The sequence below is a fragment of the Toxoplasma gondii genome, chromosome III (genome assembly GCF_000006565.2).
Source record: "Toxoplasma gondii ME49 chromosome III, whole genome shotgun sequence".
Lineage (NCBI taxonomy): Eukaryota > Apicomplexa > Conoidasida > Eucoccidiorida > Sarcocystidae > Toxoplasma > Toxoplasma gondii.
This window is the reverse complement of record NC_031470.1, coordinates 1,177,721-1,195,460: the sequence shown is the minus strand read 5'-3', so window position 1 is coordinate 1,195,460 and position 17,740 is coordinate 1,177,721. Positions and strand designations below refer to the sequence as shown.

General features: G+C 51.9%; 4 protein-coding genes across 4 annotated transcripts; 1 reads left to right on the top strand and 3 right to left on the bottom strand.

Moving 5' to 3' along the window:
• The first annotated feature begins 1,880 nt into the window (after window positions 1–1,880).
• Window positions 1,881–7,060, top strand: TGME49_253780 (GTP cyclohydrolase I, putative). Its single transcript, XM_018781025.1, has 8 exons — window positions 1,881–2,068; window positions 2,799–3,927; window positions 4,395–4,497; window positions 4,706–4,859; window positions 5,161–5,242; window positions 5,677–5,756; window positions 6,140–6,217; window positions 6,483–7,060. The coding sequence occupies exons 2-8, from the start codon at window positions 2,800–2,802 to the stop codon at window positions 6,547–6,549; spliced, it is 1,692 nt and encodes a 563-aa protein (XP_018638166.1). The 5' UTR covers window positions 1,881–2,068; window position 2,799; the 3' UTR covers window positions 6,550–7,060.
• A 3,177-nt stretch (window positions 7,061–10,237) lies between these two features.
• TGME49_253770 (hypothetical protein) lies at window positions 10,238–10,821 on the bottom strand (the record flags this gene model as incomplete). The annotated part of the gene is made up of 2 exons (XM_018781024.1): window positions 10,238–10,278; window positions 10,422–10,821. 2 exons carry the CDS (start codon window positions 10,819–10,821, stop codon window positions 10,238–10,240), a joined length of 441 nt encoding a protein of 146 aa, XP_018638167.1.
• A 327-nt stretch (window positions 10,822–11,148) lies between these two features.
• TGME49_253760 (hypothetical protein) lies at window positions 11,149–12,766 on the bottom strand (the record flags this gene model as incomplete). The annotated part of the gene is made up of 2 exons (XM_002369391.1): window positions 11,149–11,747; window positions 12,557–12,766. 2 exons carry the CDS (start codon window positions 12,764–12,766, stop codon window positions 11,658–11,660), a joined length of 300 nt encoding a protein of 99 aa, XP_002369432.1. The 3' UTR covers window positions 11,149–11,657.
• Window positions 12,767–14,865: 2,099 nt separating this feature from the next.
• On the bottom strand, window positions 14,866–17,276 carry TGME49_253755 (hypothetical protein; the record flags this gene model as incomplete). The annotated part of the gene is made up of 4 exons (XM_018781023.1): window positions 16,708–17,276; window positions 15,777–15,896; window positions 15,257–15,393; window positions 14,866–14,921 (listed from the first exon to the last, which is right to left on the bottom strand). Exons 1-4 carry the CDS (start codon window positions 16,905–16,907, stop codon window positions 14,866–14,868), a joined length of 513 nt encoding a protein of 170 aa, XP_018638168.1. The 5' UTR covers window positions 16,908–17,276.
• Between the last annotated feature and the right edge of the window lie 464 nt (window positions 17,277–17,740).

Sequence of the window (17,740 nt, the reverse complement as noted above, 5' to 3'; positions counted from 1 at the left end):
GGGGCAGAAGCACTCCAGGAAAATCGGAAGCCGATCAGCAGGGCTGCTGCCACCGGCGCCCTCTACACAGTGGTCGTGAATTTTCTCCTCACCGGCGGAATTAAGGAACCTACTGCGTGTTTTTTCATCTGTCTCATGTGAGAAAAAGAAGACCTCGACGCCAAGGGAGCAAGAGACACGGGTTGCTACAGTTGTTCTTGGCTTCGATCGAAGTTTGCTTGTTACGCACTTGGACTCTTTCCGATGCCCATAACGTTCGCGTATGCGAAGGAAACCAGACACAGGAACACTCACTGCCAAAAGCCTTCGCCATGGAATCTACTTAACAGGCCCCAACACGACTCGCATCCGGGAGAGTCTACCCGACAGTCATGGGCCTGAGGGCCTAGAAACGATTTTGAGTCTCTACCGAAAATTTTCTGGAACGGTCGCTGCCGAACAGCGACCTTCATCCATAACCCGTGATAGAAACGCAGAGCGCCTCGCTTCTGTAGCTTGACGTGTCTTTTCTTTGTGTGGGATTGTAGACCGGACGGCCTTTTAGTACGTATTAACCACTGGTCACCATACGGCTGCACTGGGATGGGGACCAGTGGGAAGCCTTTATTCGAAGAACTGAGGTCTCGGACAGAGTGGGTACTTGCCGCGTGTCCTGCAGCTGTATTGTAAGGGCACTGTGTGCCATCCACTGTCTCACTATTTAAGGCAAGCACTTAAAATTGTTTATGGCCGACACATGGAATGACCCCATTGCCTTATTTTGCGTGCATTGCTAGGTAACTGCGAAAGTCCACACTCACGGCTTCGGGCTCTTTCAACGTAATGGGTTTCAACTTCTCAACTACAGTTTCCCCGTGGGTTACGTACCCCCGTCTCAACCCGGAGACAACCCACGGGAAGAGGTAGCTGAGGCACTCGCCTGAGACCTTGTCTGCCAAACGGTAGCGTCCCCTTTTCCGTTCATCAAATTTGCGCGTGGAAACAACGGGTTATTGATCAACATTTTGCGTGTTTGTCATACGGCAGATATGTCTGCAAATCTGTTGAAGGCCTCTAGCGAGCGGTCAAAAAAAATGAGAATCATGAGTTTGGCTCCTGCGACTAGGCGTGAGACTGAACAATGTGCTGCCTGTTGCTCGTCTGCTCATGGCTCTCGCCAAGTCGTGAGCCTCAAGGAGGGACTGACCATCTGTCTGAGAAGGCAGGACGAACCATAACATGACAGGGCCGCATTTGCTGACTTTGAGCGGCCCCGAGGGGTTTCTCCGAGGGGGTGCACACCGGACTGAGGATTTGCTCAGGAACAACGCGCACATGTTGCTCGCACGTGACAAATTTGTACAATTAGACCGCATCTCTGCCTTCTGGTGTGAAGACGCGTGCTGAAGCTTGCCGCCAACAGCAGCAATATCATCTTGTTGCGTGTGCACACTAAACAGAACACGAAGTTCGTGGGCTGGTCGCAGCCCATCTCCGGATGATGTGCTGTTCCCCTCTGTCGTTTTTGCGACGTCGAGGGTGATGACGGAGGCGCTTGACGCTAGGGCTTGAATGCAACTGGATGCAACGGTAAAGAGGAATATTTATCGACTGGCTTTTTACACGAAGCCAACGTCGCATTCAGACAGACCTTTTCGGCTTGTGCGCGCTTGAAAGGCGCGCTCGCAGGGCTATCAATTTATTTGACACTGTTTAATTCCCAACCGGCCTTCTCGCACATCGCGTATTGCAGCAGTGCGACATTTCCGCGCGTGGGATTGAGTGATTGCTCGGTTGCACATGTTTCCCCGCTTCTCCCCCCCTCTCCCCCCCTATCCCGTTTTCCAAGCAAAAGATCCGCCTTCCGGTATGCCTTGCAGATGTCTGAAGTTAAGCATCTGTCTCGTTCTTCTTTTGAGACTTCTCGTGGGAAAACTGAAAGCTGTAGCTTTCCGTAAATCTGCCTCCCCACCAAACGCACCTGTCACAGCCCTGAAAACCCGTAAAACTTCACTTTGCGGCGCAGTCTGGCACCACCATTCGGCTGGTGTGCAAGACATGAGGTGCTCCTGTGACTCCAAGAGATTTGGTATGTTCTGATTTCGGCATCGACAATGACATATCTTTTCATTGTTGACTCATTTTCCCAAGCGGTATTACTGGAGCGCTTGTCAATTTTTTCGCCCTGTTTCGTGTCAAGAGTTTTTGCCATTTCGTCAACTAGGAAGAGATTCTCCGGTAAATTCATCGTTACTTGTTGATTGTTCAGTGAGTATTTCGACGTTTGTTGGTTCGGTTTTGAAAACCAAGTAGATGCTGTACTTGTGACTATTCAGGACAAACCCGCATGCCACTGTGGCGTTAGAATCTCGGGGCTGCGATGCGAGTGTACAGTACAGACCACCCCCCCCTCCAACGCTACGTTTCTTTTGATGGCAGCCAGCCGCGCAAAGGGATCATTCCTTGACTTCTCATCGATCGTGTCAAACAACTGAAAGTCAAGAAGCAACTGAACCGACACCCCACATAAAAGTCTGTTGGGCTTGCAGCTCCAGCGGGTACCTCTCGGGACATTTCCGATCCTCTCGATCGTCGTTTTCCGGCGGCTTTCTTTGGAAGGGGATTGGCTTCGACTGCAACTTGTGTAGGTTGGATATGGTCACCTCCCTCATTAGCGACTTCACGGCTTTAGTGCATTTGGTCTCGCGCGGGGCAGCACGTGGCTTGGGGAATGCTGTGAAGTTCAGTTTGACATTCGGCGCCACAGCGTGTTTTCCGTGATCTTAACACGGCTGGTGTTGCTGTGTGCTGTAATCCAGGATGGAAAAGCCATTCAGTGACTCAGCAAGTCTCTCATCGCAGCGAGAAGCTCAGTCGCGAAGGAAACTGGCTTCGTATATCCAAAGGGCTCGTCCTCGATCGCCCGGCGTCACACGTCGCATAAGTAGAGGAAGCAGCGTTGATCGGGGTGGGGGAACGGGTAGCATCAGCACGTGCAGCAGCGGCCGAGATTTGAGTCGACATGTTCCCGTTTCGAATGACAAGCCGACCCTCTCAACACATGAACTGCGAAAGCACGACAACCCTCAGGTAAATGCACACTTTGGCTCGGAACGTCATGGCTTCCTGCATGCCGGTGGACGGTCGGTTCCGCCGAGCCATTCTAGATCGTCTTCCGAGGCTTTGCGCAGGCCATTTTCTCAAACCAACAGGTCCATCAACGACGGGCACGACCTTAGAACCCTTGAAGGGACTCATAACACCGGAAGGCGGACTTCCCGGACTCTGTACGCTGTTGGCTGCACCATAAGCGGCAGCTGCAATATCGAAAACAACGGCTGTGCGACCGATGAGGATCCGAATCAGAAGTTGGCACCACCCGACCGCAGTCATGTGTTTCGACGAGCAGCGAACGGTTGCTCCGCACACATAAATCCCCGGCGCTTTCGCTCAGACGGTGTAAATAGCAAGGAACAGCTTGTCGCCACAGTTTCATCGCCGGCCCTTCGATTCAGAGGTGAACTCCGAACCAGCTGCAGTGACGGCGGTGGAACAGGAGACGAGCAGTCTCTCGATGCTACGCGAAGCGATCGAAATCGAGCACGACGCAGGAGGGGGAGAAGAGGGAAATTATCCAAACGAAGGAATGATTCTACATCAGTAACACCCTTGACAGAATGGTCTGCAGAAACCCAGCACAGTGAAGGTCAAGGTGGTACCGCGATGGCGTCATACGGGGTGACACCCGAGGCTTTCAGGTCTACGGTGTGTCAGGCCAGCAATGCCCAGCACAATAGAAGTGGCCGAGAATTCAGTTCGACTCTTGCAGATGTTCCTGCGGCTGCGTACGTCTCAAAACTGCCTCGCATCCCACGCCAGTCAACTGACCAAGGTCTCGGAGAAGACAAGAAAAACGCGATTGAGGAAGGCGTCCGTATGATTCTCCGAGTAAGCGTTGTATGTTGCTGCCTGTAGCGGGTACTATACGTGTTCCTCATATAGCCACCGCGGGCGCCAGTACGCCTCTTGTCATCGGTATCGGCAGGAACAAAGAGGCAAGCATCCGCACAGCGGGTTGCGAAGTGTGTGGTCAGAAAGAAATCAGCAAGGGGTTTTTGTTAGGCGCTGACAACGCAATTTTTATGCTGCCGTATGGACGGTGCTTGAAGCTAAAAATAATTCTGATCTCCCTTTTTCACAGTGGGCAGACGACAGAAAGTGACAGTCGCCACAGCGTCCCGTGATCGGCGCCGTTCTCAGTGGCCAGGACTTTGGACAGCGTACACGTGTCCTCTACGGGGGTTGGAGTGGTGGATGATTTGTAGGCGAGATACGCCATGGATTCGTTACAAGGTGGTATTGTCGCAATGGCCATTCTCGTGATTTCTTCTGCGTGTGCTGGCTCTGTGTGTCAGGCCATGGGCGAAGACGTCACTAGGGCAGGCTTGCGGGAGACACCGAAGAGAGTTGCTGCTGCCATGGAGTTTTTCTCTCGAGGATACCGTGCCGATCCAAAAGGTAATGCCTTTCCCATCGAATGAAAAGGATGGGCAGAGTGTACGGGGATTTGGAGGAATCATTGGGGGAACTGGTGCATCTGTGCTTCGCATCTTCAAGATGCGGTTTTTAGTGGTTCATTCGCTGAGGTGATGAGATGGTACTCTGGTTGCAAGCGCGTAACTCCTTCGATAGAATGAACTGCGTGTGTTCGCTGCTGTGCATGCAGATGTCATACGGAATGCCCTCTTCAGTGTGGAAGAGGGACACGAAGACGGCCAGTATCTCGCCGGCAAACAAGGGATGGTCACTGTGGGGCGTATCGATATCAGTTCTCTGTGTGAGCATCACCTTCTCCCTTTCTTCGGCAAATGCCACATTGGGTAAGGGGTGCACCGTCGTCTCAGAATGCACGCACAAAACACGGCAGGGGTGGTGCGGCTTTTCAACACGGACGGGAGTCGATGGTGAGTGACGCTGCATGCCAACAGAGTCTCCTACTATGCCGGCTGGAAATACTCGACTGGGAAGACTTCGAAACGGCTGAAGGTCTCGCTTTGCCTCTGCCTTACAGCAGATGAACGGTTCTCTCAAGATCCATTTCCGTGCTGTACCTTGTCGCTGTAGCTCTCAAAGATGCCTCGTGTTGCGTCTTGCGTGTCTTGTTCTTGCTCTTGCCCACAGGTACATTCCCGACAAGCATGTGTTGGGCATTTCCAAGTTCGCGCGAATAATGGAAATTTACTCGCGCAGATTACAGATCCAGGTAAGTATTTCTGCTACTTCAAGGCAACTCGGAGCTGTGCGCAGTACTTTTCCAGGGTGCCCAGGTAGGTCCCTGGCATTGCCACTGCACACAACCTGACGTACTTTATATTTCGATTCGTGTTACTCCTTTCGTCTACTCTCATTATGGAAATGCAGCACCTGACTAACAAGCATTTGCATGGGCACGACGGTTGACATTCGCGGGCGAGTTTTGCTTTCCTGAGGTTAACACAGAGGCCATCTAGCAGCAGCTTTCGCTCTGTGCATTACCCGAGAATGGAAACACCTGACGGTTTGTGACAGCGAAAAAGTCCAGAAGGCGTGCAGTCAGGTACAACGCGTTGTGTGACTTCTTCGCCCGCAAAGACGGAACTGGGCTTCCTGGTAACCGATACGGTATTGTGTGCATTGAATGTCACCTGCGCTTCACAGGAGAGGCTAACTCAGCAGATCGCCCTGGCGGTGATGAAGGTTGCGAAGCCTCGCGGAGTCGCCGTGTTGCTCGAATGCACGTAAGGTTTGTCTGACGAAGCGGGGAATGATGCAGAAGCTGAAGCTCTGTGTGGAAGCAAAGCAAGACAGTGGCGATTCTCACATAATGCGTTGTGTGGTCCCCCATGACTTGCTCGATGTCCCATGGGTATCTGCGTCCCAGGAACCTTCCTGTCGCGCTGTACGGTGGACATCTGTACTGGAGAAAAGTTTGTCAATATGTTGGAGGAACAGGCGCAGCAGGATTGGAGGCAGTGCCTGTGGGGATCTTACGTAGTAGCGGACTCTGTGTATGGATAGGATCATGTGATCAGGCTTCGCCACGGCTGAGGACTGTTGTTGCCCGTCTGGACTTGGAGAAGTGGAGTGTCACTGGTTTGTCTTGTGTGTGTCTGGTTTTCAGTCACATGTGCATGGCGATGCGAGGCGTTTCGAGTCCTGGAAGCGTGACAACGACTAAAGCCTTCCTTGGCGTGTTCGAGTGAGCGTGAAGATGTGTGCACGCCCCACCTGCGACTCATTTTGACGTCCATGGTAGATTTTCCACCCGCGGGCCGTTTGCCTGTCTCGCGCACTTGGCGGCAGCTTCGTAGGTGTTTCATTGGCTCCCCAGGCTGAGTAGAGGCAAGACAAGGTGCTAGCTCACACGGCAAAGATAAGCGCACAACTGCTGGGCCTTGTATTGGAAGTAGGCGTGCGGCCCTTATTAACCCATCTGCTTGTCTATTCCCTTTTCATGCCTTCAGAACGGATCCTGCCCTGCGGAGCGAGTTCATGTCGTCGATTTTTCGGCAGGCTGCCGCTGGGACATAAATTGATGGAAGGGTTTCTTGTCTGCTGGAACTGTTTTTTTCCGCCGTGCAGAAGAAGAGGTAACTTGCTTTTGCACGCCCGCCTCCCGCTGGTTCACCCAGAAGTCCGTTCATTGCGTGACAAAGGTGTCAAGCGGCAATTCGCTTCCCACGAGGCCCCAATAGAACAATAGATCTCTTTATTCCTGAATATTCAAGGTAGCCTGTTCTGTGAACCGACCGTTTGTAAAATTTGAAGTTCCATAAAACCATCATGGGGTCACAACCCACAATGCTTGTGGCATCTATCCGTATTTGATGTTCTAGGTGTCGATGGGGAGCCACGCCACGGTGCGGCTCTCCGAACATCAGCATTTGGGTCAACCCGCTGCCGTCCTTTCGATAGGATGCTTCTCCTGCGATCCGTGTCTTGTTTGGTACATTCACACTGCGATGCGTCTAGTTGTAATAGACTTGCAAACGGCAAAATTGGTCGTGTGATCGTTTTTTAGACTGAATTCAATTTTTGCTGCAAATAACATGTCGCCGCATCCAGTGAGGACCATTCGGGTGACAGGTGCACCATGGGGGACTGGCAGACAGCAAGGCGATGGCCAGTCTTCTCTTGCGAAAAGAGCACATGTTCTGGCAAGTGCGTTCTCCAACGTTCTAGTGTCTGTTCTGTGGTAGAGTCTTACGTGATTATTCAGCTGCGTAGGGTGAAGGAATGGCTTTCGCGTCCGTGTTTTTGCTTGGCCTGTATACAAGAGGCTCGTCTCTGGCGTATCTTGAACGGGAATGCGCATCGAAGTTCAGAAAGGAAAAACAGCGGACACCGTCTAGTGCAGACAAACGTGCATTCGAGACCCGAGTAGAGAGTGGGGTGGTAGCGAATGATGTTGCGGAACGCCCAATCTACGATAAGAGCCACTCGCCTCCAGAATCCGCCAGGTGTTTCTCATAGTGTGGCAGCTGCTCTTTTATAGTTGGTTGACACCTGACGTACTTTAGTAGGGTCAAGAAGCCATGGGCTCGGCATGCAAGCTTCTAAGGAGGCACTCGTCGACGAGGCCTGGCTGTAGGAATGTGTACAACTAACGCCACATACTGCCACGCATAACTAGCGCCCGTTAAATCAGCTTCTGCACTGAGGGGGGCGACGCGATCTAACTTGCACCCCAGCGGCTACACTGCAATAATATAGAAGGGAAGCTTTTAGGGGGGGAAGCTTCTGCGCTGCAGTAACGTTTATAGGTGGCTCAAGCACGGTTTGACACTGACAGACCGTTTGCCTCGACCTCGGGTATGCTTAGTTCTGCATGTAATGACACTGTGCTTGAAATGCAGTGACAAATGAAATGAAATAGTCAGATCCACCAAATACGGAAACATTGACCTTTCGGCATTTTCATTGAGAACGAACGCATCAGCATCGTCATATCACACAGAATGCCGCCAGTCTTTTCTTAACTCTGAAGTGTTAGCGCTCTTTGGTGTCAGCCTTTAGCTGTCAGCCTTTAGCTCATCAACAGCTATTTTCGCAGAATCTGTGGTTTCTCCTTGTATGCCTCAACTTCTGAAACACTGAGCGGTTGGCGAGACTAGAACGACGAGTGTTAACCTGGGTTCTTCGACGCTACGATAGTTCTTTCAAAGTGTGTGGAAGCGTCCCCCACCAAACTTCTGTACCTTCGACCACCCTCACCACCATGTGTGGACCGCCTGCTGACTTGCCACCAAAACAACGGCAAACCAGAAGCTGTGGACTGGATTGCGTGACTCCTTCCCTCTAACTCGACCACTAGTACCTTTCAGTCAGATTGTCCTTGCAGCGTCCACCACCGACATAACCACAACTGCACGGAAATCTAAAAGTATATTTACCTCTGTTCCCTCCCGACCCACGAAACTCCAGTCCACGTGTCACTTTGTTCGTTAGTTCTGTTTACGCGCCTGCGCCGCCAGTAATTTTTGGTGCCGTCGCTTTTGTCGTGCTGACGAACAGTGGATAGCAGCATCACACACACACAGCTGCCCCAGCGATCGTCACACTCCTTTCCAACGAGGTGTACCGCTGTGGCTGGTTGTACAATGACGCGGCATCTCTACCATGATTTGTCGTGTCAACGTACCGGCTGTAACGAGGTGACAAAAACACACAACACAGGCACCCCTCATCCTGTTTCTGAGCGGAGGCAAGACTGGCAGCAGCAAATGTGACGAAACGGGGCAACGCACTTTGTGTGTATTCTCACGTCTGCTATGGCACTTGTTATGGCTCTGAAAGGAAGGGACTGTTGGGTTACCTACGGGGAGGCACGGACTAACAGTGGGGATGAGTCCCGCTGTCGTTATGCTAGTGACATAATTTCTCAATTGCAGACTCATTTTTGCAGTCTCCTACCAGCTTCCTCTATCACGAAATGGGGCAGATGACTTCAGTGAGATGACCGTACCCATAACCTACCTACAGGAAAAACGGCTCTCTGCCGATGCTATTCACACTGCCGACGGCAGCAGTGGTTTCACACCTTAGAATAAATTGAAAATGCCCATTATATAACTCCTCAGTCAACAATATGCCGGCCTCGTTTCAGCAATGGTCCTGATGGAGGGATAGCCGTGTGGTCTGTTGATTGGCAGTGTGAGCCGGGGCCTGGAGATGTCGCAGCGATGCAAACAGAAGTTGGCTGTGCAGTTGTTGCGGAGCGCTGGCTTACGTACTGCAGAAGAGCACCCGACAACGCAGCATATTTCTTCACGTGCATGCGGTACCAATATAGATGCACATAGCTAGCAAGCGTTAATACCGAAGTCGATGGTGCCACTCACACCAGCGATACGTCAAAAAAAACATGGCTCACGCAGGAGTGTTCGCCGGTTATCGAACAGCTTCTATGTAGCATGACAGGCTCCTCAGCACAGGCAGGAGGGGCAGTGAAGACTCACTCTCTGTAGCAAGGCCCCCGGACACCGTAGGGGCACTATAATTCGTGCCAAGTCGTTGGCAAACGGCCGCTTGGCACTTGCCTTGGGTTTTATTGCCTGCGCGTTGTCTCACGAGGTCGTGTGGCCCTCCTTGGCCACAGCGCGCATGAGTTCCCGGCGGCACCTACTGCACTACTTTGCAATGCTCGCCCGTTTTACAATTCTGCTTCCCTCGTAGGTACATGGTCGTGTTAGGACAATAGCTGCACAGGATAGCCACGTGACCAAGAACGATCGCTTACCTCCTGGGAAGCCGTGTCCCAACATTCTGCCAGGTGACATTACACACGAGTGCGTGTTGCGACGAGCCGGATTCCCACGGCGCTCGATTTGATTCGCTCTCGTTGAACGGATAATGCAGATCGTTCTATTCAATCTCAAGCCCTGACTTCGTCGCTTGCACCGAAAAAAGAACAACCTTCGTTGGGAGGTCGCTTCGTGTTCATGAAGAGCTCACGGACTGGCGTTGAAAATTCCGACGTTGCACAGCCCAGACTCAGGTGACGGCTTTGGTGCGTGTGTCGACAGCGCATATGGATCCACTTCGTCAGTGCGCAGCCACTGTCTTTAAACTCTGCCGCTCGTCAGGAGAAACCTTCGGGAGTCACTGATCGCCTCACCCGGTGAAATACAGCAGGAAGAGAGAGCGGGAAAAGGGAGATTACTGAGCTTGTCACAGAACCATAATGAACGCGGAGCGTGTGGCCTATCAAGCTGCGACTTCACGCTCGAATAGACAAGGAAGCTACCGCCGCCGTACCGCCTGAGGAATTTGCCACATCAAACACATGCAGCGGCAATGGAGCCGATATCATTCACGAAAACCTGTAAGGAAACTAAACGAACTTTCGTCTGCCTTCCGTTTCATCCACGGTGGATCAACAAAGGCGCAAGCCACCAACTTGCCTTCTGAGGAAGATTTGTCATCAGACACAAGGCCAACGCGAGGACTGTCGGATTCCGAGGAAGAATCCCGAGTGTGATCCATTTCCACTCCCCCACGAGCTTTGCTTCCCCACCCACTCGTGCAGACTACCGACGGTGATGCAGGAGGTATCTCCGCGGTAGCTCCATTGGCGGCAACCTTACGAACTGCGGTACCCGCGTCGTAAACAATTTTCACATTCTGTGATCCCTGGCAACGAGTAGGTCTACACCTGTTGTCAGGTCCAGCAAGCAACTTTTCGACCCCTCCGGCCTTCATCTGCCATTGGCACTGAAGATGTTCGAACATCTGTCGAATACATGTGTTTTTGTAGAGGCAGTTCTTGATTGTCCTCGCCCTCCCTCCTTGACGGCTATTCATAGTTTCATGTCCCTACTTCCTGAACAGCGAGTGGGTGAAACACCTGTCAGTTTAAGTGCTCTGAATAGCCTTACCCGACAGGAAACTGAACAGATCGGTCTATTCTGCGCGAATGCCTTTAGACACAACCAACTTGCATCATTCCTCAGGCATTCGGCAAGGCCATGAGGAGGCGAAAGCCAGCGGCTGCTTGAGTTGAAACAGTGTTGGGTCACAAGCGCTGCTGCACATCTGGTTTAGAGACTCAACAAATTCAACGGATCGGGAACTTACTGTCTGTGGAACGCGACCAGTGTAGTCCATGTTTGGCAGCACTGTCTCATTCTCACCAACGCAACTTCGTCGTTTCTCATCTGAGGCAGCCGTTAACCAACCACAGCCACGATGCCCGCCGTGCAGTCATTACAGGCCGGGCGCACAACCCCCTTCAAACGTGGCACGCAGGCCTTGCAGACGCGTCACCAAGGCTAATTTTCCGAGCATTCGGCTTTTAACCAAATCATCTGTACATGGAAGAGAGCGACACCGGATGAGGCTCACACCACAGTTGCACATGCCGTTTTGTGTCGATGAGCACATACTGACTGAATGATTGCCACAGGGTTGACAATCGCTTCAATTCCTCAGTCAGAAAAAGGAGTGTCCAACGCTTCCGCCCTGATCCAGTTCGTCCTTTTCCCGTCTGTCTGCGTCATACACTCGGTAGACCTTTTTTCCCTCGGCGTGGCACGTTGAACTAAGCAGAAATACAGGATGTGAGGGCAAGTCTCGTTTTTACAAACTACACAGACGAACCCGCACTGGTCATCTTCTTCATTGGTGACTGCGGAATGTGTCTACGCTAGTGACGAGCGAACATGGCGTGTCTTTTGCAGACATCTTCGCAATTCCCGGCGGCTTCTGCTTCCTTCACGGCGGCGTACACGCTGAGAAACAATGCACATTTGCATAGGAAGACGGCCATCGAGGCCGTAGTAGTGCAGGAGGCATTCCCATCACACGGACATTTGTCTTCACTCTGGAGGAAACAAAGAGATGTTAGGGCGGTTCTGACGGTCTGTAAGAGGTTGGCGATTCTGCCTTTCTGCGGGCGACTCTGGCTATCTCACTCACGATCTGGTGAACGAGAAACACTCGCGACACAGAGTTCTTAAACCTTGAGCACCATCCACACACCTTGCAGTTTTCAATCCATCTCTCTCAGGCGATATGCAAAAGGGAAGCGTGATATATGTGAGACAGGATAAGTTCACGTCGTCGAAATCCAAAGAGGAACATTGTATTCTCCTGTCATCCTCAAGGTCAAACACTTACAAACTGGCGTTGCGCGCCAAAAAACTTAACCAGACCAGCGATCCCTGCATCTACCACCGCTGCCGCCACACAATGTAAGCGCGCATTACAATGCACAGCAACGGACAGAAAAAAGTGGCAGAATGCGCCGCTTGCTTCCCCGTTCTATCCCGGCTATATGTATGTATGTATATATATATATATATACATTCGGCAAGAACGCGCTCACGCTATGGACAATCTACGCTGCTCTGCTGAAGCCACTCGTTCGCCCCCCTTACTCGCTGAGAGCGTTTCCGAGGAGCATTGATTCGACTCCCAGGAAATCAATCGACTTGAAATGAATGCCAGAAGGGGCGTCTGACTGTGAGGTGTCAGGCGTCAAACATTACGCAGATTGCCAGTATACGAGAACAATCGGAATCTACAGCTTTTCGCTCACCTGCATGTTAAAAAGGTGGGAGTATACGGAGCGGTCCCGTATTTCTCCGCACTCGCGTGATCTCATGTCTACAAGGTGATTCAGCACCACTGTTTCAGAGGCACCATGTGCCGTTTTTTCTACATTTTCGCCCATGCACCTTGTGCAGCTGATTCGTACTGACTGTGGTAAGAGGAGATAACTGCGCCTGAGCATCCCTCGCTGTGTCATTCACCATTCTGCGTCTCTAAACGCCCCTTCACTGTTAGAACAGCGGCCAAGTCTGCACTCGCCGAGGCATCTCGGGGGGAGCGTGGTCATCCTCATTCCCATCTTTTTATGCTCACCTGGTGTGCCGGGGTTGCCGGCGGCCCAAGGAGCACAGGCAGTTCATTGCATCGGCCCATGTGATCCTCTCGCGTCCCAAATAAATCTACACTCGGTCAATCAGATGCGTGTCTGCCACTACAAGCAGATGTAGTCCTCACATGCTGAACAAATACGCACAGAAGGGGCACGACGACACACAAGAATTGCGTTCAGCGACGCGATCAGGCTGGTCACCACAAGATCTTCAGGAGCGTATCACAATCGTACCAGGGAGCTGGTACCAATCGATCTAAAACCGTTAGTCAAGTCGTTACAGCAATGCATGCGTACGGTGCGGAACATCGATTCGCCTTACGAACTGGATTCGCGCACATCAGGAAAACGCTGACACCATTTGTCCATCTACGGCGCACTACATGCACAAGCATGTGCACCCGTGAATGCTATAAAATATCGGCCGTAAGGTGGGTGGGCCAAAGGTAAATGACTGCTAACCTACAGGAGAGAGGAGGAACAATCCCTATCGTGATCCGGTGGTTCCCCTGCATCTCGCTCGGCTATATCCTCAGAGAGTGAGTTAGATTTCGTGCCTACATTCTGGACGAAATTAATCAGGAACCAGTGTCTGGGTGTCACGCAACTCAAGCATGAGAACACGGGCAAAATATAAATGCAGACAACCTGCCTGAGATGTTTGATACCAGGCAAAGCCCATGCCTGAAGCTTTTACTTATCGCTTCCAACGGGGCTGGTGTACCTACGTTCTACAGCCGTCAACAGAAGAAGAAACATGCGCAGATCGAATGCAGTTAACTGCCCATCACACCTCGGGGCGACGGAGTACTCATCGTTTATTCCGGAAACAATTATATACGCCAACAGAACAGGCCGACACACGAACCGTGGCTCCACTTTTTACAAGACCTCCGAATCCCATCACCCCTCGCACATGTCGAGTCGCTTTCGATTGCGGAACTGGGAGAGTGGCTGCCGGGCAGGATGATTCACCTGCAGGCTCACTGACCCGTGAACGCCTCCGCCATGTCGCAGCATCTCTGGGCTCCTTGGGCACCCCCTTTTGACAATCGGTAGTAGTGCCTGGAACGATCCCGACCGCTTATTCAACTAAGGTGTCGCTGAGAACCTTAGACCTGTGCAGGCACTCACTGACTGCGGGTGCAAAGGGGAAAGCACAGTAAGTCACAGCCCCGAATGAGGTGCTGTGTGCGTTTCTAGTACGGCGTTGGTTGCAGCAACTGCCAGTACGAGTGCGTCTCCCAGACATTCCGCTCCACGGTAGCGAGTTGGTTCCGCAGTAATCACATCCAGGAGCCCTCTCCTTACGTGTTCCACACCAACGCTGGGGTTAAGCGATCGCAACACAGTTCATCGATTGGCACTGAATGTCAAGCACGCGGTATATGGGGTCAACACGCGAGCTGTAAGAGATGATGGAGCTCTATAGTCTCCCATAATCTCTCGCTACCATCAGCTGGGTCGGACCGATGATACTATGTGTACACTTGTGCGCAACGTCGACTCGGGGCCTGCCTGAAGACCGCAGAACATCGTCCGCAACATTAGCTGTACGCAAAGACGAATAGGCAACCTTCTGCAGTGACTCACATGCTGTTATTCAACGCAAAGGCCACGATCCGAAAACCAAGTCGGTGGTGTGCGTACGTGTGCGAACGTGTTCGAGGCACCCCTTTCCGGCTACATGAAAACAAGGAGCACCTTCTGCACAATCCCGGAGCATTGCGAGCGACTCACGACCTTTCCACAGTAAGCCGAATAGAACACACGCGTCGGTTGGGATTCGTAGGCTGAGGTGGATGGAAAGTGGCAGGTGAGGTTCCCACATCGTGCCGGGCGACAGCCTGACTGTTGGTGGTCGACAGTTTGCTGAGGAAAATGAAACTAGACAATTCTTTATCCTGGGCCAAGTGTCACTCACCACGGAACACGGTTGACCCCAACAAGACAGTAAGATCCAGTTTCTACTGTGAGCTACTCGATGCCACCAGCCGCCGTACGCTACGCAGCCTACATTTTTCTGAGAGGCGTACAGCATCAAACACACAGAAGGAACCTTTTTTATGGACACAATATGCTTCATAGTTTTTTCAGGACTCCCACAGGACCCTCCGGTCGTGGGAAACTACGGCACCCTGCCGACGAAATGTACGGCAATGCAAACAGAGGAACTGGCTCCATCTGGCAGTGAGGCTAGACATTGGTGGAAGAGAACTGCTAAAGCCACGAACGCAGTCCGTTCTCGGGAAACGGCCGAAGAGATTTGCACCTCTTCTCCAGTACGATTACGCACCATAGAACGTGAGGGAGCAAGACGAGTAAAATACGATTCATCTGGACGTTCGTAGGGCTTACTATTGAAGTGGCAGTCCAGCTGAGTGTACGTGAAATAGACGACGAATGCGTATATAGAGAGCTCCAACGCGAGCAAGGCGTATTGCAAAGGCTTCCCCTTCTTGGATCGGGGGCGCGTTGACTTCTCCAGTTGTTCCCTGTAAGGAGCGAACAAGATTGAGACAGTAGTGACAGGATGGGCAAACGCTCTTGTGACACCCCCGGAGTCTCCAGAATCACTGGTTGAATACCATAGCAAAACGTACCCGATGTGTGTGTGTGTGGTGACTGTGAGTAGCTGCCGTCCCTAGTTCAACCGGAAAGCACAAAAACTGGGGGCCTCCCGGCATCAGATGAAGAACGTCAAGTTCACGCCTAAGCTATTGAAAGCAACGAGGGCTACATTGTTCCCGACACCTACTTCACTGGCCTTAGATACCTATGCTGCAGTGTGCGATTTCTGAATATGTGTACCGATATGTTCATCGTGGCAGGTTTCTGTTTCACTGAGTAGTGGAAAGCTCGTGAGACGCATGCTTACACAACCGATGTACGGGGTGCCGCGACGCTACTTCTCTGTCTCTGGGGAATGCCCGATGACTGCCTCTTGCTCCTTTCGCTTCTCGCCCTCTTGGAAGCGTCGATACTTGAATCCGCAGCGCTGATGCAGCAAAAGCAAAAAACTCTCGTGCCAGCTGACCAAGAGTAGTCAAGAGCAACGCGTTCCCACATAGGCCAAAATAGACGACAAAGGGGACTTTTGCGGAATCACTACCTTTCGCGTTGGACATCGCAGGATGCTGATAAGTGCTCTATTAAAAAAGAGTACCACTCTTGCAGATGAAAGGCAACTGGTTCGCTGGGAGAAAAGCCGTGCAGGTAAGAACAAAACTGTGCGCACTGTGGCAGAAAATTTTTAGCGCGTTGGTTGAACTGAAAGACGGTTATATGCCATAGAATAGTGTACATTCTTGTGTCTGCGTATCAGTTGTGGTGCAGGAAGCCGTGTCCCGAGACAGCACAAAAATGCGCGCGCGGCAGACCTGATAGAGAGCTTATGATGAACCTCAGTCATTGGCACGCCAGTGTCTGTCAATGCAGCCTTATGTTTTGACCGATGCAGGGGTCCCAGGATAAAGCGCGAACCCAGCTGCGCGTGCAAGCAGTAAGGGCACTCTCGTGCTGGAAAACAAGACGCCCAGCAACAAGCGTCCCAGAACAGAACGATAAGGATGAAAGGCGGGGTCTCGGAGGAGAGACCATCGTCTATCAGGAATGAGAACGGGACGATCCGATCACCGCTAGACATCACTTGTCAGAGTGCAAGGAAGTCTGGTAAGCCGACGAATAAGCAGAGTTTCTCTAAGGGGTCGAGTCGATTAACCGTGACAGTGGTTCCACATTACAACTACCTGGCAGGCTCCCTGGTGGCTTGGTACAGCTCACCCACAAAAACGTGAGAATACCCTTACTGATCTTCGGTTGGATCAACTGCGGGAAGAGTCGTGGGGGCCTCTTCAGCCTCCTTGACTGCGACTTGATCAGGAGTCGAGGCGACTCCCGAAGCGCCTGCAGGGCAAGCGAAAGCCAGCAGGAGAGCTACGCAGGAAACGATGACATAGTGGCGAATACTGAGAGCATGGGCGCCACTGGAATAGCAGGAATGACACATTTTGCAAGTGCAATATCGCAAACGGCTTAATTTGTTGGCATATTAGATGGATGCCTGTCCACGGAAGTGTTTGGGAGATGGCCCAGAGTAACTGGCACGCTTCAAGTTTCCAAAAGGACGGGCGGTCACAGATTCTGTGTCACATATGATGACATTGAACATATCATGCAACCTAAGCGAACGACGCTACGTCACACCGTGGTAACTCAGGAGCTCTGCCGCGATGATATTCGATCACATTAACAGTGGCACGGAAAACCCAACAAAGAGAAGAAAGTATGAGGAACGTCGCGCTTGTGGCAGCGTCCTTCCAGCTAGGGGAAAATATGGGATTGCATGAAATGTTTTCTACCAGCCTCTTTTTTCCATAGCATACCGATAGTTCACGCCGCGTACGTAGCATCTACCGAGCCGTACGTAAGGTAAGGAAGAAGGCCCGGGGCCGGAAGCTTTCCGCTCAAGCGCGGCGCATGCGTTTGAACATGCCAGACACGTCTTCTGCGGCTTGCATCACTGCAGCAGATTCCATCACTACAAAAAAACGCACATGAAAGGTGGCTCGTCACAAATTATGGCGAAATTCTGTCATTCGTTTGCGGACGTTGAAGCATATTCCCATTGGGGGGGGTTCCCAGCTTTGCCTCAAAAGAACCACTCCAAGAAAAACGCTGTGCACATAACGCGGGTTTGTCACCATCGGTGTACCGTGCCACGTCTAGTACCCGCGCTACTGCCACTGAAACACCAGGCGATGGTTTGAGTCAGGGCCATACCTTCTCTGCTTTCCTCTGTTTTTCTATTTGCCCAGGTCACTGGATCCACAAGAATCATGC